Here is a 20,700-nt window from a genome sequence, read left to right as displayed (position 1 = left end):
CCCATAGATAGGCAGAGGTTCAGCCATCTCAGGGAGAGCAGGGCCCCATCACATGCAATGGTGACTTGGGAACCATCATCCAAACCTTCCCTTCTTCCTACTTTCCCCAACTTTACATACTGAGCATGATGTAATACGGTCTGGAATATACCTTTGGTCAGTTGGGGTGACCTGTCCTGGCTATGTCTACTTCCAGCATCTCAGGCACCCCCAGTCTCCTTGCCAGTAGCAGTGGCAGTACGAAAAGCAGAAAAGGCCTTGGGTCTGTGTAAGCCCTGCTCAGCAAAAACAAAAACATCTCCATTTTATCAATCCTGTGTTCAGCACAAGTCCAAAACACAGTCTAATACCAGCCATGGTGAAGAGAATTAACTCTACCCCAGCCAAAACCAGTACACAGGATCACACCCTTATCTGGACTTTCCTTTTCTTGAGATCCAAACTGAATACCTGTTATTTCCATAGAAACTTTGATGTGCTCCACTGTATGCTGTATCCATGTATACAGGATGACACTGTATCCATGTATACAGGACTCTTGTACAGTCTGAATACTGCTTTTCTCATTGAGGTGATGTATTTTAGAACCAGAGGAAGTGATATTATTGTAAGACTTCATACTAATAAAAGTGGTTTATCCCAGCCTGTTAGAACAAAATGAGCAAGATTGTTGTAAGTACCACTGCAGATAGCACTATCAGTCTCAGGCTTATCTTTTACTAATGCAGTGCCAAAACTAATCTGTCTCCATACAACTAACATACTAACAACAAGCAGACACTGAGGAAATACGCTTTTAGCACAGTAACAGTGTCAAAACAGTATTATTAATTCAAAACTTACTTTGCAGATAAAATTGCTGTGTTAACAAAGTGACTTCTTAGTTGTTCAACTTAATATTCAAAGATTAAAAAAATGCTTAAACAGTTCAGCTTATGCACAGTAATATGGATTCAATTCAATATAGTGTCTGTTGTTGCCACAGCAAGAATAACAAGTAGGTCATAATGTAGAAATAACCCCCAACTATTTAATTGCTGGCATCTCTGTGACAGAAAGGAAATACGTTCTTCAAAGAATTTATGTCTGCAAAGTGCTGATTTTTCTTACAGTTAAGACAGTGTTTCAAGGGGATAAACTTATTTTCTTAAGTAAAGGGAGAAAATAATGTCTAAAAGTGAAGTGATTAATTAATAGATTATTTCAGTATTTCGCTGTTACAACACAGTGTAGCTTTTCAGTTCACCCTTCTGAGTTCATTCATATCTAACCTTGATGAGGGTAAATCTCTTAACAAGGGCAGGTTATTCTCTGCGAACAATTCCGTTCTTCCTCAGTGAAATTCATGGCTGCTATGGTAAGTACAGAATAATAATAGGCAATGGAAAAAAGTTATTATGGTTGTTTGCAGAAGTCAAACATCAAGGTGCTTTTAAAGTGAACCTTTAAGTTATTATAAAAGAAGTCCTATAGCATCAGTGTAATTTGTTATTTAGCACAGGCTTCCATCACCCAACAATATCTGTTTTTCCTTTTTAACTCTAGTCATGTTGTAAATCATGTTTATAGGAAGGAGATTTCTTTATTAGTTTCAAGGCAGATGATGGTCAGTAGAAGTAATCCTCTGGGCAAAATTATTCCCAGCCTCAGCTTAAAACATGTTTTGATTCATTTATTATATTCTCAGTCAGTTTGCAGACCTCCTACTGACATCAGTAACAAGCAATGTACTGAGAAAAACACAGAGCTTTGAAAATGAGATGTTATTTGTGTTTGAAAAGAGTATTTTAACATTTTTCTCTGTACTAATGCTGTCATATTATATATGCAGCTGTGGGATTTTCTGTGGTTTTATATTTTGGCATCAGCCTGTAATGTTTGTGCTATCATGCTGTATGCTCAGGGAAAAAGACCCAACATAGTAATATTACATTGGGTAATATATGGGCTAATTAAGATAAAGGATGTTGTGAATGCCATAAATATCAACCAAACTACACAGAAGTGTGTCAAGACATTAAACAATGTTGCTCAATGCTGGAAAAAGAGTTGTCATTTAGTAGCCTGTCCTTTACTTAAATGTAGCAGGAAAAGATGCAATGGATCTGGGAAAAAAGTGGTCCCTGCAAGGGATCTAGCAAGTGAAATATGATACTAGATTGCAATTCAGTGATCCACTTCAGATTCTTTTAGCTATCATGGGTTATTGAGTAACCAAATTATATTCAAGTAATTCAGCACCTGCTTCATCAAGCTACGGCATGTGGAATTGGATATATACCACTTCAACTTCACTGATTTGATTATGTAGTAGAGAGAGACTGGTGAATATACATTAATCCTATGAAATTAAATCAAGAAAATTAGCTGAAGATATTCCTAGGGGCCTATTTGGTGTCTATTAGCATAAAATGCTGAATTACCTGCTTACTAAAATCTTTTTTTTTTTTTTTTTTTTAATGAGAAATGGAATGGAACTGAGTTTACATAGGAATTTAAGCAGCAAAGTACAAGTTCAAACCAGAAATCCATTTAATTCCTGTCTCTTACAACAGCCAATACCTGATCATTGAAATAAAAGAATAAAACAAGTATACATTTTTTCCCTTGGTGGTTCCTAATATGGAGTGTTAAGACTACGCTGTTTATTTATGTTCAATTACCTGTGTTGGACTTTGCTTCCATCATTATTTTTTTTGAACCAGTTTGCCATTTTTTTCTGGTCTCTTCAGTATCCTGTATAATGTATGCAAGTATGATGTAATCCTGCACACACTGAAAAGCATTTCCTTTTTGTTGGCTTAAAAAATTCTTTAGGATAATATCATTGATGTTTCCTTGTTCTTATGAGAAATAATGACATAAGAGGCAAATAAGCCTACACATTTTTAAATCCATGCCATTACTAATTCTGTAGACTTATAACACTGTTGTCTATTTTGGAGTCTGAACTATTTAATTTTTTCACAGACACAGACATTCCAGTATTTCTAACCATATTTTTGTCCTGTTTATAACTTTTCTATTGGTGCTGGATGCTTATTACATGCTATTTTCTCTAGAAGTCTAAACAATTTAAGATGCAGAAGTTTATCCTGCAGGCTTTTCAAATTAACCGAGATTAACTCCATACAAAATGACTTAATTTCACTGTTAAGTATGGACTATCTTATCTCAGTCTGAAATTGTGACTGTGCTATTCTTACTCTTAGTCTAGCCATTTTCATACCATATATGAAAAGTCTTGTTTATAATTTACTTAAGATTTTCTAAGCGATTAAGTTTTCTAAACTATGTCATCTCTGATTCATTTATAAGCAATATCAGAATTGAATTTTATTTGGATTTATTGAAGTAAAATATTAGTGAAGTAAAATTATTGAAGTAAACAAAAATAAATAATAAGATGGTAAAACATGTTTTCAAAACATATTAATTAAGTGTAAGTAGTCCTAGCACTTCAAAAGTTTTTGCTTTTTAGAGAAATACATTTTCATCCTCAGAGAAATCTTTACAATTCACAGTAATTTTCATTTTTGGTTGAAGACAAAATAGATTTTTGAAGGAGAGTGATAAATAGTAAACACAGCATGTTTAGAAAAGCCACTATCCTGGTATGGTTAGTACACATGGCTCAAATCCGAGACACAGATTCTGCTTAACTTACTCAAAAGATATACTTGAAATTTGTTCTCTGGACCCAGAATAACTAATAACCAAAAAGCTTTATGTGGATTATAGAATGCCTCACCTATTTTGAGCAGCTTTTTTTCTTGAAAATCAAAAAAAACCATTCCTAGTTCTTTGTTACAGACAGTACATCTCAGCAAGCTGTTTTGAGTTCCAGAAGATGTTTTATAAAAAAGAAAAAGAAAAAGAAATTTTTACTAAAGACATTTTCTTTTCCCCTCATTACATGCATGAGAGACTACTCACTCTTCTGCTTTGTATTCTCCCATTCCTCTAACAAATCATCACGTGCTTTGTATTTTTCACGTACTGATTTATTTGCATTATAAATAATGCAGTAAATATTATATTATAAATATAAATAAATATTTTGCTTGCAGGTTTCTCTTGGACTTCTACATGCCCGAGCTACTCATATTCTCTGGCCTCCACAACGCTGGCAGAAGTTACAGCCAATGCTACCTCCGGAGCGTAAACCACTTCACAGAGAGCAAGAGTGATCGGAACGTTCAGACAGGACAACACTGACATGAAGTTTAACCAGAAAGAGTTGCAGCGGTTATACCATCACCTGTAAGAGCTTTGCCAAGTGCTTTGACATCAGGTGTCAGTTAAATAAGACATCTTAGTGTTACAATGCCACCAGAAATTCTTCATGTTTCTTCTGTTTGTTTGTTCTATTGTTTGGTGGGTTTTAAAAATCTCGAACGTTAGGGGATTGTATGTTAATTCAGTTTGAAATAATTGGTTGTAGAAGGACTGAATGTTCATTTTTTTCAGGAAGCAGTAACATGCTTGGCTTATGTCTGTACCTGTGCTTCTCTGGACAAGAAACTATTAAAACCTTCAATAAACTATGTTGATCTTTTACATTCACCTTGTTTCTTTTGTAATTGCATGGAACCTTTATTAATATCATTGATTGCGTGTGAAAAACCAAAGAAAAAAAAACCCTAAACATAATATACTTTGGATTGTCCTATAATTTCTAGTAATGAAGAATCAGTACTTCTGTAGGTGAAAAGTTTTTAATGCAAGTTTTTTCTATTATTAAACTGAGTACATATTACTTATTTCTATTTTCTTTTTCAGGATAAAAATAATTTCTTTTACATAAATACTCCCTGTATATCTTGTTGAATTAGATATTCAGCCAAAATGTACAAATGATATTATCTGTAGTATCTGAAGGCATTGTTTAATTCATGTTTCAAGTAGAGTAAATCTTCATTAATACTGATTGCCACATTTGTTTGAAACTATGTAATTATATAAGAAATATACAACTAATATTCTAGTATATAGTTAATATTATAAATATACTCTGTGAAGGGGCAGTAAAGCTTCTGCATACATTTTAAGTGAAAAGAACTTGAAAAATGACACATTTTCAATGACAAATCTATATGAGCCAGCTTATGTTCATATTTATAGAATTCTACTTCAGATAGGCTAGTACTTAAAAAATTTAACAAATCACACAAAAGATCTTTCCATATTTTCAGCTAAAAACATGCAATTATCAGAATTTCAGGCAAGATTAAAGTAAGTCTACAGCTCTTTGAACATACACATCTGCCTTATGAGTTAGATGATAGCTTCAATCACTATAAAAACTATCTATCTAACTTTCTTCTTAAATGCTCCAGCTCTGTAGACTCTCTGAATACTTTATTTTCTATGTGTGTCAGGATCTTTCTTTGTTCCAAAAAGGTGTTCTATAGGTCTCTGAGCTCTCTTAGTTAAGCTAATGCAGTTTGTTTGGGTACTATTGCAGTGAATTCAGAATTATTCAGGGTCAGAAGGAGAAGCCAGGGAACTATATGCCTGTAAGCCTGCCGTCAGTGCTGGGGAACCTTATGGAACAGATTATCTTGAATACGATCATATGGATGGCCAGCCAGGGTTAGAATGGGTTTAGCCAGCACAGGTTTAGGAATAGCAGGTCCTGTTTTACCAACCTGATCTCATTTTATGACCAGATGACCAGTGGATGATGGAAAAGTTGTGGATATTAACCTGGACTTAAGTAAAATCTTTGACACTGTCTCCCAGAGCACTCTAATGGAGAAGCTGGCAGCCCACTGCTTGGACAGGTGCTCTCTTCACTAGGTTAAAAACTCTTCTTTCTGTATTTTTTCACGCTTGATCCTCCCCAAATCATCCCCATTTCACTGACTTTGATCCCCTAAACATCTCAGAAGTTTTGTGCAGTACTGAAATGCTCTTCCCTGCACTCCACAGCAAGACCCATACCCCTGGGCAGTGACACCAGTCTGTGGGGCGACCCGGCCAGCCTCCCTTCTGACTCCTGGTGCTGGTTGCACCCAGTGGGGCAGATCCAGGGGCCTCAGTGCTCCTTCGTGGCTGTGAGGGTGAGGCTTTCAGAGTTTGATGACTCCTGTAATAGTCACAAAGGCGTTATATCATGGTTTTACTTGGCTTCCCACAGCTTACATTGCTTCTTTGGGCTCTGTTGTCTGTGTGAAGACCAGCTTATTATCACATACATTAATACAGGCTATGAAAGTTTAAATGTCCCAAGTATTCAACTGTGACATGCCTCAAGAAATATTTATTCACATATATTTGCATACATATATTTATAAATATTTATGTGGAGATATATGTAGGACATACATGGTGAAATGATGGAATAGAGAATATGCCTATTAAGTCTGAAGATGGTTGTAAAGACTGACATAATTATGGAGAATGGTATTAGAGTGCAGTGATCTGAATTTGGTAATGATGAGTAGAGAATCTGGTGCAATAATTACCCATATACATGCTGGATTATGTTAAAAGAAAATTTGGATATTATAGTGGATTGTAGTTGAGCATGAGGCAACAATATGCTGAATGAGGAAAACACACGCTTTGTGAAGAGCAGTGCAGGCTGTAAATACAGCAAACAATATTCCTTCTACATTCATATATGGTATGATTTTAGGCACCAGATACAACACAAAATGAGGACAACTGGAATGTTTAGAAAGAAAAAACAAAAATAGAGAGAAACCAAAAAAATATGACCTGTGAGAAATGTTGGAGGGCCTTGGGTTTATCATTTAGTCTTCAGAGTCTGAGACACAGTCTTCAAAATCATGAAAGATTACTGTGAAGTTAAGACAGTCATTGGTTCTCCAAGTTCATCTTTGGAGGAGAACTAACAGACTTACAGTGCAATGATTGGACTGTTATGTGAGACATAGAGAAAGAAATATTTTAATTATAAAAAATAATGAAACACTTGAATAGATTATTTTTTGTTCCAAGGTTTTAATTTTTTGTCAGGCCTGTTGGAGAGAGGTGGATGGATGAACTAAACCTGAGGTCCACATCAGCTATTTTATATAGTCTCTGATTAGGTCTTCTGTTCTTGGTAAACTTGGTGGTGCCTTTGATGCTGGGCAGGTAGTTGCATCAATATCTAATTCCTTTAGACTGATAATTATGATTCTTTAGATGCAAGCCTAACAGTATTACAGTACCCTTATGTATACCAATTTCCTGTAATAAGCATCTAAGGAACCAGCTTCCTGTAAAAGAAGCTATTTTGCTACATGCTGTCATCATATTAATGTGTGTGACATTTTAGATTATTGTGTAGGTTGGTGAATAGAAATAGCTCAGTGAAATCATAAGCATAATAGTTAATTCAGTATCCAGAGTATAAAGAGCAAACCTTTCCTATCAAAGCGGAAAGGACCAAGAATGGCACACATGAGCACGTGTTTAAAGGTGTTGTTATTTAATTGATATATTTGGGTTTCAAGCTTCAAATGTGAAACACATAATGAGAAGCCTGTTCTGGAAGTAATGAAATCAGTAGCAAAATTCTCCTGGCCATCATGATTAGCGTTCTAAGTCAGAATCTTCCTCTTCAAATCACAGGCCTTCTGGTTTTTGGTGCTGGCTTATATCTGTAATGCAATAAGGTATGATTTCATGGGAGTTAAATAAGGATGAGTGCAAGTAAGGAGTAGGACACTAAGAAATGACAGGATGAAATTATATGATGACAGGATATTTTAAAGATTGATTTGGTTTTTTTATGTGTTAGGAGTCACATAAACACCTTTCCTATGGTTCAAGAGAGAGACTAGATTGCCAAACTGCACTTGTAGAGCAAGGAGAGATGTTGCAAACAGATCAGGAATTGGTACTCTTGGCAGACATGCACAACTACATCTGAAAGAGTGACAGAGCAAAGCTATGTATCTCAGCAGCACAGCCTCGTACAGAAAACCAAAACACCAACTGAGAAAGTGAAAAGCTGGTGTAAGTAAAGAATGATCATCTAATGAATCTAAAGATCTTCAATCAGGTTGTCAGGATTTCCTGTGACAAAGAAACATCATAGCAGAAAAGGTGCTGAGCTTCATTTCTTCCATCTATTCATCCTTTAAGATAACATACCCAGGTGATGCAACATGAATACTAGCAATCTATCATTGCATGCACAAGGCACTAGGTGTTCAGGTCTGAAACAATTGCAAAATAGGTAATTTAGTGCAGAACTATCCAAGGAGAAAAAGGTAAAGCCAAGAAAATGTGCTTTACTAAACTGTTTACGCTGCCTGGATCCTCAAGTATTAACACTGATGAAATAATACACCAGACATTACAACTAAGACATATGAACTCAAAACACCACAGTATGGTCAAGTGATGACAGATATCAGCTCTTCCTATGCATAATTTAATTTTCACATATCGTTTTCATTCCTTTAGATTTGTTTCATTCCTTTATATTTGTTTACCACCCAAATCAGACAGAGGTCTGAACACTTCCAGCATATTACAAGTAGATCAGCTGTCAGAAGTATCTTTCTGTAGCTGTGTTGCTCAGGTGTCTAGCAGCTGATGAACCTGCATGCCCTTGTGCAACTTTGGTGATCCTTTGGTATTTTACTATAATGTGGAATAATTCTCTCACTTTGGAATGTTTTATTATCACTACTATTATGATCAAGAAAATTATTACTTTCTTCCTTTCCATGCCAACACGGTCTATTTTTACCATGGTCTATTTAGCATCTTATCCAAGGTCATAAGAATAGATTTTGAAAAATTCCCCAGAATTTCCTAGATCACAGTCTACCTTCTTATTGTCTGTCATTCACTGTCAGTCATTACCTTGTACATTTAATGCAAAAATGTACAATTTGTGATACAAAATACAAATCTAAATGAATGAAAAAGATCATGAAAACCAAAATTCTGAGTAGACAGCTTAGCCTTCCACAATTTTATGGTGAGAGGGAAAAGATGAGTCTTTAGAGCTAAAGTTTCCTGTGGCATTATAGGCTCATAGAATATGTAATGTGGCAATAATAGTGGCAAATATCTTAGGATATGTCCTCCCAAAAATACCCAATTTCACCCAAAACCACTGGATTTGTGTAAATGGCATGCAGCAGCCCTTTGTCACCATCCTATAGAAGCTATGCTTTTGTGCAGAAATAAATTGAAATTCTTGAGAAAAACTAGAGGACAAAGGCTGCAAGACAACCACATGGCAGTGGCTTAGGGGATAGACTGGGAATCCCAGAGGTAGCAGAGCTGAAGTTCTCATCACTACATCAATACTCCTTTTCAGTAACCCCTTTGAGTGACTTAAATGCCCAGACTGTTAAATCTGGTACCACAACTACAAACTTAGTGTCACCTAGTGTTTTCCAGTGGCTTTTAATTAAAAAACTGTTGTGTAACATATTGTGGAAGTTTTAGCAGTACACCTTATGACCCCGAAAGCTGTGGGATTATTTGTTTGGTTTTTAGTTTGTGAAATAAAAGATAAACCAGAAGCTGATTTATGCATCTGCACCTCAAGAGAGTTTTAAGCAGAACATTACACAGAAAATATTGCCTACACTTACATTATGTCATCATCCAAATATTTTCTTGATTGAAATTCATTAATGGTGTTATTGGACGAGGAGTTCACCATTGGAAGATTTACACCCAAAAGTGTAGAATATTTTAAAAATGCAGCAGCTGTATCTGATTAGCAGGTTACCCTGAACACACAGTGAGGAAAGCTTTAATTTAAAAAAATATTAAATTTGTTATAACTTGTGGAACTATATTAACCCACCATATCATGTATTATCTTCCTCTTCCATCCCACTCACAAATGTCTCAGCATTTTATTTAACATCTAACCTTTTCTCATATCCTTCTATTAAATGTCAAAATTGAATTTAACATCCTTTGGGAGCTAAACATACCATCCTCATATTTTTTTCTTATACGCATTTCAATTAATAAATGAAACATAGAACAGCAGGTTTTTTTTAGCAATCCCTACAGTTTCATCCATTTGATTACAAGTATTAATCACACAAATGGTCCTGTTTTCTGTAGCACTTAATTGCCTCGTGATCTAAGATCAGGCTATAGTGCTTAACTTTCTAACCTGCTTTTGATGAGCCTGTAATTAAAGAAATACATTTCCTTTATTCTCCTCCTTTCTTCCCTCATTATGAATGGATGCTTTCTAAATCTGACATGAAGTATCTTAAGGGTTTAGGTAAGTAGTCCATTTGTCCAGTAACCTGTTCCTGACAGAGGTTAGTAAGTTATACTTCCTATAATGAAGATTTTGGAATAACCTGCCAAAAGGGAAATTACTTTTCAGCCCCCGGCAGTCAGTGTTATGCCCTGAGGCATGAAAGTTTAAATTTCTTACTTATCTTATATCCTTTCTAATGCAACTGAATGTTCCACTATCTAGATAAATGTTTAGTCCTCTCTTTAACAGCAACATTTGAAAATTCTGTTTATAAACAGAAAACAGCTGAGTACAGTCTGAAAGTTTTAGCTTTAACTTCTGTTTACCTGTGCTATCCCCTATGTTCAATTGGGAGCAATTACTGTTGGCATTGTAACCATATTTCAATGATAGCAACGAAATAAAAAAATCAGTTATATAAGTAAGTGAAGTCTTTTTATAATACATGCTAAACACAGTAGTACCTGGCAAGTTCAACAAAAATAGAGGTTTCTGTTATCTCTCTACAGTTGGTTAAACTTATTTGGGTCACTATCTGGCACAATTCCAAATCTTACATTGAGTCTTCAATAACCAAGTGCCAAAAGTGAAAGTGCATGTTCTTCAGCAGTTTACTTTTTAAAGCATTTTGAAAATCAGGTGGTTTTTGTTTAAAGTCATTTGAAATGAAGTGCTTGACTTGCAAAATCACTAGTCACTTTTGAAAATCAGTGCAAGGTTATGATAGTAAGGTTGAATAGATTTGCTCTTTTGATAACTGAATAAAAAGAAGAAAATTATTTCCTCCACCTTTTCTCTATTAATAACCTGTATTTGAAACAGACCCTTCTGAGCAACAGACAGAAAAAAATTTTAAAAGACACAGAAAAGCTCTGATGGGATTTGCTAAAAATACTTTAAATACTTTATTGCACAAGTAGATACATTGCCTTGATTGAAAGGCAATGGAAGTTTTTATTCTAAATAATTTTGTGACAAATTCATAGAATGATTTAGTCATCTAACAGTCAACACAAGTTCTTTTAGCCTATCATGTAGGCACAGTGAGTCTAATCTGTTGTGTATTTGTTTCTATCTCTTTGTCTCACTTTCAGACACACACACACACACACACACACGATACTTAATCCTGTAAGTGTGTAAGGAATGAAAAACTACATTCATGAAAAGTTTCAAGTGCTACAATACTTTAATTAATTAACATCTTCAATATAAATACCCAGTATCCCTCTGTAGCATGAGAAGAATTAACTATGGAAGAATGAGATTTTCAAAGTCCACTGAACGGGGCAATGTCCAAATTGTCCAATGGTTAGTTAGTGTCCAAGATTGCATGGGTCCTAGTTAATTAAAAGTGCCTGTGAAGAGTCTCAGGAAAATTAGTATTTTTCAAAAAGCACTGAAGGGTGGGAATTAGTTCTCAGTTCAGGTGACCACACTTCATTTTTCTTCAGATGACACAAATTCGTATCATGAAAACTGGCAGGGAAAGAGTTTATAGAAGTGTGTCAAGAAGCATAAGTGTCGTGAGGGTGGCTACCATTATGGGTGATTCATCTAAGTTTATTTGGACCACATAGGTCAAATAATTCAATCACCTTTTTGGAAAGAAAACAATATGACAATTCGATTAGCAAATGCTTCTCAATAACTTAAAGCTTTTGAACTTCTTACACTCATATTTAGCTTCTACTTGTTTTACTTTAGTAATCTTTCTGTTAGTTTTTTCCTTTTTCTTGTCACAGTCCATAATTCTTATTTTCACACTACCAATCAGTTTGATCTTAATAAACTTTCCCTTTCTGTGGCAATGGTGAAAAATCCTCTCTTATTTTTAAAAATTTTATTCTCACTGTTTTTAATTTTCATTCTGTTGCTTAGCTAGTCACCTAGAGTATTTCCTATTTCATGTTTGCTCATTTTCTTCATAGTCTTCAAAACATTTCGAGTTTTCCAAGAACTCTATTATGCAATTCAAATTTGTACTAATAATAATTATCCTTATATCTAATATAATATAAATAATATAAATAATAATCCTTAAGAAAATAAAAATATAAACCGTTGTTTCAGGTTTTTCTTCTCACAATATCTTTGAATACTTCATTTTGAAATTTAATTCTTGTGTATCCATGTAAGGAAACATAATTATCTAGTTACATGATAGACCTAACTTGACAGTCTTCATCTCAGTATTGATGCATCATAAAAGAAAATGCTGCAAGGTTGAAATCCATATGGTGCATGCAGCAAATCAAGCCAAATCAAGCTGAGATTAAGAGCACAGTTGGAACATGATGGGTGATAAAAACCCCATTGATTAATATGTTGCTTAAACAAGGTGGTCTGTGTCTTCAAGTGTATCTATTATTTCACCTTAATGTTCTTTATTTTATTTTTTTGTATGTCACCATTTCTTGTCTTTACCTATACAAAATGATTCAAGAAAAGTGCAACAGGCTTGGTTGGTTTTTTTAAAGGCAGATTATCTTGTTTGGCAGATTTTGTCTTTTGTGATTGGAATGAAATAGTGACCAGTAGGAATGTCATAAAGTCATTTAAACTCTGAGAGAAAGAGAACAGGCTGGTCAGAAACGCAGAATTTGAAACAATGACTAGGTCAAAACCAAAACATTCTCTGAATGGGGTTAAATAGGACATTGACCTGTAAGTCAGTCTATAAACATATTGTTGAAATATAGAACATGCCAAGGACTTGAACCCTAACAAGAAGTTTAAATTAAGAGTCAGCTGGGTACATTTTTGAAGAAGGAGTTAATTGGAGGGCAAACTGAGACTGGGGTTAAGAGAGGTCTTGTATGGGTTGGTTTGATTTTTTCTAGATGAAAATAAATTAAGTTAAAAACCCCAGCCTGAACAGTGAAAAGATTTAAGACTCAGTATATTACAGGGTTTCATGCCTTATGTATTCCTATGCTGTGGTCCAAATCAATCTCAGTTCTACTGACAGAGTTGTAAGTGCCTCTAAAGCAAATCAGATACTGTAGGTAGAATGGAAATTATTCAACATGACCAAGTAGTTTCTTTGAAAAATATGTATCCCTGGGCTATAAGTGCTCAAAATCAATGCTCTATTATGGATGGCAGACAGTATTGCAGGGCATATAAAAAATATTCATGATGTTAACTTCCTTTGTCACTGAAATGTCACTAGGTTGTCAAAATGAATAAATGAATATGTATATATTTAGTTTAAAAATCTCTCTATGGAGAAATTATATCTGCTATATTAAAAAATAACATTCCTGTATCAATTAATGTAGTTAAAGAAAGAAATAATAAAGGAAATATTAATAGATGGAATAAATATTGCATGGGTTAAGAATTCTAATGAAAAATAATAATTGAAAATTTAAGAAAAAATTATTCCTTGTGGTCGTGTCCATGAAATAAGCTTTCAGAAAAAAAACGCATCGCTAAATTAGTGATATGCAACTATTTGTAGGTAAACAACTCATAAGAAGAGTTATGTTCAAGAGGCTATTCTCTGTGGGGCTTTCTGGTAAACACAATGTTGAGAGTGATTTCTTATATGGTAACCCAGCGAAGTGGAACTGGAGATTAATGAAAAAGCAATATATCTGCATAAAAAAATGGATGGATATCTTGGTTAACTGCATGGGGAAATATTTTTTATATTATAAAGATATTTATCAATTTTTATCAATACATATTTTTTCATTCACAGTCAGAATCTAATAAACATTATTTATTTAAATCATTCTTTTGTCATTACTAATTAAGGGACTGCTAATACTTAGGCTTATCTGGAAGAGTACTAGTACATAAAACATGCATTTTTTTGTTCTCCTTTGCAGTGCTTTAGGACTTTTTCTTCTGTTTAGACTGTATGAAGTATAATAGCTCAAATACACAGCAATTAGGGAAAACAATCAAGCTATTTGAAAATATCTGTGAATCTATTTCTTCTGGAGCTCATTTTGCTACTACAAGCTAAATATCCATATTCAAATTTTTACAGGGTTCTTGTGTTAAAACTCGAACAGGAGTAAGAGATTGTATTGTATTCCAAATGTGTACTGGTATTAATTCTCCAAAGAAATTGCACTTTATCCAATTCATTCTTTGGAGACATTTGAAAATGTATGTGTTCTGGGAGACACTACAAGTTGGTGTCTGAATTCCTACTGGCAGGTGGGTAACCACTGTTCTCTCTTTAAAAGCAAAGTTGTGTTCTTGTAAGTAGCATTACACAAATTTCTGAATAGAAGAAACTGTATGATCAGTAAAAGACTTTACACCATAATTTGATTGCTAGCTAAACTCCGTTCCCAAGTCATAATTTACCCACTGAGGCTAAGTCAGAAGTGTTTTGCTTTGATTTCTGAAAGAGGATTACTTGAGTGCTGTTTCTTTCCATCTCTGTTCCAGGACTTGTATAAAAGGGTTACACATGAAAAAACACTGAAACCCTTTCAATACTTTTTCCTGTGTTGGGAATTTGACCTGCAAGATGTTGAACATCTGTTACTACTGTTTATCAGGGATTTAGAGTTGGATGGTAAGTTAATATAAGAATAGACAAGTGCAATTAAATATAAAATGTAGGGAATATAAGAAAAATAAGCAAATTGCTTGTGTATTACTGCTTTTACTTTCCTGCACCTCTCCTGCTTTATAGCACTTTAACTATCACTGGTCAGATAAATGTGAAATGATAAATATATATATAAATTTTTATTGCCAAGTATGTGTGCCAGAGCTCCTGTTCCCTCCTACAGTGTGCTGCTTTACTTGTCTCCTTATACTGACAAGACCCTGCCCTATGGTACTGGTTTTAGAAACAGACCTATAAGCTTGTAAATTTTCATATTTTTGCATTAATTATGTTGAACTATTTGCTGTACTGTGAGATTTAAATGGAAAAATAAGTTATTAATGACAAATTTATTTTAAAGTGAAATGTAGGTTTTAAGTAGCTTTCTGAAAGCACTCCATTGTACAATGAAGTTTTATTTAGAATACAAAAGTGTAAGTCCACACTCTCATTAACATTCATGCACAGGAAGAAAAAAACATTATATTGAGAATGGGATTAAGGTGTTAAGGTGATGTTGGGGTTTTAGTTTAGTCTGTTTTTTTCTCTGTTAAAGGAATTTTCTCCCATATGCATGTTGCTAGGGGACAAATAGCTGTACTTAAGAAAGACAAAAGGGGAGTGGGGCGGACCTGGCTACTCCTTTGTCTACACCTGGGTGTGGGGTCAGTTCGCTCTGAGCGTCCGGAGAGAGAAGCTGCAGAGAAAGGAGCTGCTGCTTCTTTCTTTTTGGCCGTTCTTTCTTCCTGCTGGAAACAACGCCGGGACCCCAAAAGCCGCTTCCCCTGCCCTGCTGGAGACAGGGCTGTGGCTGCCCTGCCCCGCTGCTGCTTCGAGCTTTCGCTACGCTGTAGCCCTGCTCGCCCTGCCTGCCTGGGCCTCCGTGGGGTTTTCTCATCTGGATACATCTCGCCTGCCACCCGGGATTTGCGTTCGTCCCTGCCGTTCCAGCCTGCTGTTCCTGAGAGCCCGGGATCAGCTGCCCAGCGGTTTGTGAAGCCTTTGTTCCATCCCTTCCCGGGATCCCAGGGCACCGGTGCCGCGTGCTCCCCGAGCTCGCTCCGGAGCGCCCCCTGCAGCCGCGGGGGAACCATCGCACCTGCCCTGCTCACCGGGAGCCGCCAGCGCCCCTGCCGGCTGCGAGCGGAACTGCACCCGAGGGGAAAGGGCCCGACAGCCGAGAAGGCTGGCACTGGGTTTGTGATTGTTTGCTGTTACTGCCATAGTTGTTGTTGTTTTGTTTGACTGGTTATATACACATATATATAGAGTAAAGAACTGTTATTCCTATTTCCCACATCTTCGCCTAAAGGCTCTTGATTTCAAAATATAATAACTTGGAGGGAAAAGGGGTTATATCTGTCACTTCAAGGGGGGCCTCTGCCTTCCTTAGCAGACACCTGTCTTTCAAAACCGAGACAGGTGATTTCACTTTGAACATTTTTTCATCCTATTTCAGCAGAACAGGAAATCATTCCTTTAGTTATCGTGCTTGAATTCTTTAGGATAAAGCTGAATCAGAAACATATAATCATCTGAGACAGAAGGCTTGCAAACAATATCTTTTGCAAATGTCCCTTTACTTTAGAGGAAATTTGAATACTGGTCTTGTAATTTTTAATCTATATCTGATAGGATTTTTTCCCTAGGCAGATATGGTAGATTAATGGCACTTCACACTACAGGACAGATGACTCAAGGCTAAGGGCAGTGTGACTCTGAACAAAGGATATAGACCCTGTATGCACACCAGCTAATTACACATTTGAAACACTGGTAGTAAAATAATGCCACTGTTTTGAAAGAAATTAAACTGGACCAGTTTGGAATGAATAAGCAAATACCCACTCTGTCCCTTCCTTGTCCTTTTCCAAAAAACAGTCTATCTAGCTGGCTAGCTTATGAAAGAGGGAGATTATCAGTCTCAGATGAATGATAGAGTTCAGCAGCTGTTGGAATGGTGCATGCCAACTCTAATAAATTGTTTTCTTAGTGAAACTGCAGAGATGAAAAACATGTAGAAGTTAACATGGATTCCATTCTGACTGTGCCATGACTGTCTGGCTTTGCTACCTGGATCTTGAGGAAAACCAAATTTTTGACCTGATCTTTCATAATACTTCTGAAGTCTTTTATTCTGTGAATTGATCTGATTTGTGGACAGTCCTTTCATCTGCCCTGATTAGCAGATCAGTACCATCCAGTTCCATTATATGAGAAAGATGGTTTTGTCTTATTAGGCAAAGATGTTTGCTGAAATATTTTGTGCTTTTTCAAATAACATCCTAATGGCCCTAGCACTGTGAGTGATGCCATGTTGATGGGTAAATTTAAGGTCAGTTATCAGCAAGTTATTCCATATTCTTGAAACCTGTAAATTCAAAAAATTGTCTCATATCCTGCAGATATCCTATTGACCACTGATCACTTTTCTACAAAGAACAGTGACCTCACAGTCTACCAAAAAAGCCAAAAGCCCAGACATTGTGCATCCCACAGAACAGACTAGCTTTGTAAATGTCCCCTGTAGTGTCCACTAATAATGTGTGATACAGGCTGCCACCAAGTTTTGTTATCTTGGTAATGAAATGTGATGACTGATGATGATATCACAAAGTGTATCAGCTCAGCTAGCAACATTTTGGTAAATTATGGTTCCAGCCACCGACTGAGTTCAAAATTAATTTTTGAATGGGAATATTATGCTGCTGTTTTCATAGTTTTATGGCTTCAACATTTGGACAGATTGCCATGTAAATACCTCATTCATTTTCACGTATGCTGTTTTCAGCAAATGCCTGGTGTAAAGTGGCAAAAGAAGTAGAACTGAAGCTGTGCAGATTTGTAAAAGCTTTGACATTGACACTCTCATCATATCTCAGATAAGAAAGCAATGTCATGGAGTTCATGTGCCTGAGGGGAGCATCCTGTTGTTTTGATAGAAAGACAAAGATGCAGATCTGGGTGGCCGAAACATTGGGAAGATTATCTCAAGAATAATCTTAAAGTATGTGAAGTAAACATATCTAAAGACAAACTATGATGGCATCAAGTAATTCTAATGACCTTGAGGGACATATTGCTGCTCATACACTGAGCTAAAAAATCTTCAGTGTGGAGCAGCAGAAGAAAAGAAGAACACAATTAAAAAAATAAGATGGCAAACCCCACAATTCACAGATGCCTTCAGGTTGTCCCAGGTTTTGCCTGTGACACATCCGCTGTGCCTTCCAACTGGTCTCACTCTCATCCTAAAATTCATGAGTGAACTTTGGAAGGCAGGTGCAGTTTCATGTGTTGATTACAAGGGAAAATTTGTTTCCCCTGCAATAGTATGAAATGGGATGTTCACAAGTCCCTCTTGGATGACTCTTAACTGCTCTAGAGGGTTTATTGTCTGCTATTTCTCTGTTGCCTGCTTGCTTTGAGTATGAAAATGTGAAAGGCCAGATTTACTCCTGAAACAGAATACACATTAGTGAACTTTAACAAGAGGGTCTTACTATCTTAAGAAATTTTACTGGAATATTGTGTTATTTGGGAGTTTTTTATATTTGAAGGCAGAACAAAACCAGAAATTTGAACTCTGTAAAGCATAAGACTAATTATAAAATGCGTAACTACAGCACACTTTAATGAAAACTTTCTATAATTAGGAAAGATGAGTTGCTGTCTTTTCAAGCAATAGAAATGTTCATGTGCCCTACAATATAATTACAATATGAAGTGTCCCCTAGGCTTGAACCAATGAGGAAAAAAAAAATCAAAAGATATAAAGATTTCACCTTTCCTTGGATTTTTATCTCATCTTATATTAAAGAAATTATAATTGCAGTTTAAATTATAAAAACTACATTCTAATTTCAGTGCAGTACCACTGAGATTATTAAACTTATTCATGTTAAAACAGAGAACAATTTGTTCAGCACAATCTGGTGCAAAGAAAAGTATCTTGTGACTTAAAGAGGTCATAAGAGTTTCCTCTTTGTCCACAAGAAGCCTATTGTAGGACCTTAGGGATAGTTGAAAAAGTTAGATATATTAAATCTACCAATCTGAACATTAAATTAAGAGAATGAAACATGTTCAGGTTAAGTGGTACTATTAATGCTATGACTTCACATACAGTCTTTCTGAAGCATAAATGCATGATCACATAGTTACATATGCTTTCATATCCCTTTAACTGCTACGTCTGTTATATGCAGCAGAATTTGTAGAAAATGGAACATATATCTTTAAAATAATGCATAAATATAATGAATGGATCACTCTTCTCTTGTGCCTCATCCTGGAGGATAGAGGTGCTGTATTTTGGGCTGCTCTCTTAATTCTCTCCCTCCATCCCCCAGCAGTTCAGGGGGACAGGGAATAAGGGCTGTGGTTGGCTCACCAAATGCTGTTTCTGTCACTCCTTCCTCCGCAGGGGAAGGACTTCTCACACTATTCCCCCACTCCAGCAGGGCTCCTTTCCATCCAGTGCAGTCCTTCAGGAACAGGCTGTTCCACTGTGGGTCCTCCATGAGGTCACAAGTCCTGTTGGCAAATCTGCTCCAGCATGGACTCCTCTCTCTGTGGGGCCACAAGTCCTGCCAGGAGTCTGCTCCAGTGTGGGGCTCCCATGGGATCAGCATCCACCTGCTCTGGCGCAGAGTTTCTCAGGCTGCAGGTGTATCTGCTCCCCCGTGGATTTCCATGGGCTACAGAGGGACACCCTTCCTCACCAGGGTCTTCACCAGGGCCTGAAGGAGAGTCTCAGCTCTAGCTCCTCCTCCCCCCTCCTCTTTCATTGATCCTGGTGTCTGCAGGGCTGCTCCTCTTGCACATTTGCACCCCTCTCTTCCAGCTGTTGCTGCCTAGTGGCTTTTTTACCTTTGTAAATCTGTCATCCCAGAGGCACTACCACTGTTGCTGATGGGCTCAGCTTTGGACAGTGATGGGTCTTTCTTGGATTTGGCTGGCATTGACTCCATCAGACACACGAGAGTCTTCTGGTAGCTTCTCACAGACACCACCTTTGTAGGCCTCCTGCTACCAAAACCTTACCAAGAAAACCCAATATACATTCTTGTTTTCAGAATAGAGGAGGATGAGGTTAAGTAGGCTAACAGTCTGCACCTCTGAGCAGGGTGCAGAAGGCCCTTCATTTTTTTTGAGTGATGTGTGTTTCTGATTTTATAGGTAGGGATATCGCACAGTTGTTTTATTTACCATTCTGTTCTTTGTAGATAGAAGTGGTCTTTAAAGCTTCAGAAGTTGACACTGACATAGAAGATAGCACACCTTGTTGTCTTTTCCTTATATCTGAAAATAGACCTTCTTTAATCCACCAACACACTAATCTTTTCTTTCTTTTTTTTTTCTTTTTTAATTTGGGGGAGTAGGCATGACAGTTGTTTAATCTTCAGCAGAGTAACATTCAGCAGATGGATTAGAAGTCTTATCTTGCTAAAACCAGCAACATCAGAAATCAATATATGAGTGACTTCCTGAAGTAATATTTCAAGGCAGAACACAGTTTTCATAAGTTTACAGAAATGATCCTAACTCTTGAAGATGTATCTGTGAGGTGAGTGATATGGAGAAATTATTACAGTTCAGGCTTACATAAAGCCACGAGGGGAGAAAATTTCAGCCCAGGCACCTCTGCAAATAGCCTTTTGCTTACAAACTTTAACAGCCATAACTAGATTTCATTTTGACAAATGGGCTGTTACCTTTTTTGCTTTCTTTAATTCTACATCAGGCACAATGATTTAAATGCAAATAACACCTTCTTTAATCATCAGGGTGTTCTAGATGGGCTACAGAGGGACACCATTACCATTTACATTTGCATGGGTAAATAACAACATCTCTTCTGTACCAGATTTCCATAAAAATCCTAAAATGTCTTTTGCAGACAAACTTT

The 20,700-nt window shown here is 36.3% G+C and overlaps 1 protein-coding gene across 3 annotated transcripts in view; it reads left to right on the top strand.

The window, feature by feature from the left end:
* Nucleotides 1-4,566, top strand: part of IMMP2L (inner mitochondrial membrane peptidase subunit 2) — a 426,380-nt gene extending 421,814 nt beyond the window's left edge. For all 3 annotated transcript variants that reach the window (XM_032107395.1, XM_032107397.1, XM_032107396.1), the window contains exon 6: nucleotides 4,071-4,566. In XM_032107395.1, coding sequence (XP_031963286.1) covers nucleotides 4,071-4,190 — 120 coding nt within the window. In that variant the 3' untranslated portion in view covers nucleotides 4,191-4,566. The remainder of the gene's footprint in view (nucleotides 1-4,070) is intronic.
* The last annotated feature ends 16,134 nt before the right edge of the window (nucleotides 4,567-20,700 follow it).

Source organism: Corvus moneduloides, chromosome 4 (assembly GCF_009650955.1).
Source record: "Corvus moneduloides isolate bCorMon1 chromosome 4, bCorMon1.pri, whole genome shotgun sequence".
NCBI lineage: Eukaryota > Metazoa > Chordata > Aves > Passeriformes > Corvidae > Corvus > Corvus moneduloides.
This window is presented reverse-complemented; position numbering and strand designations above follow the sequence as displayed.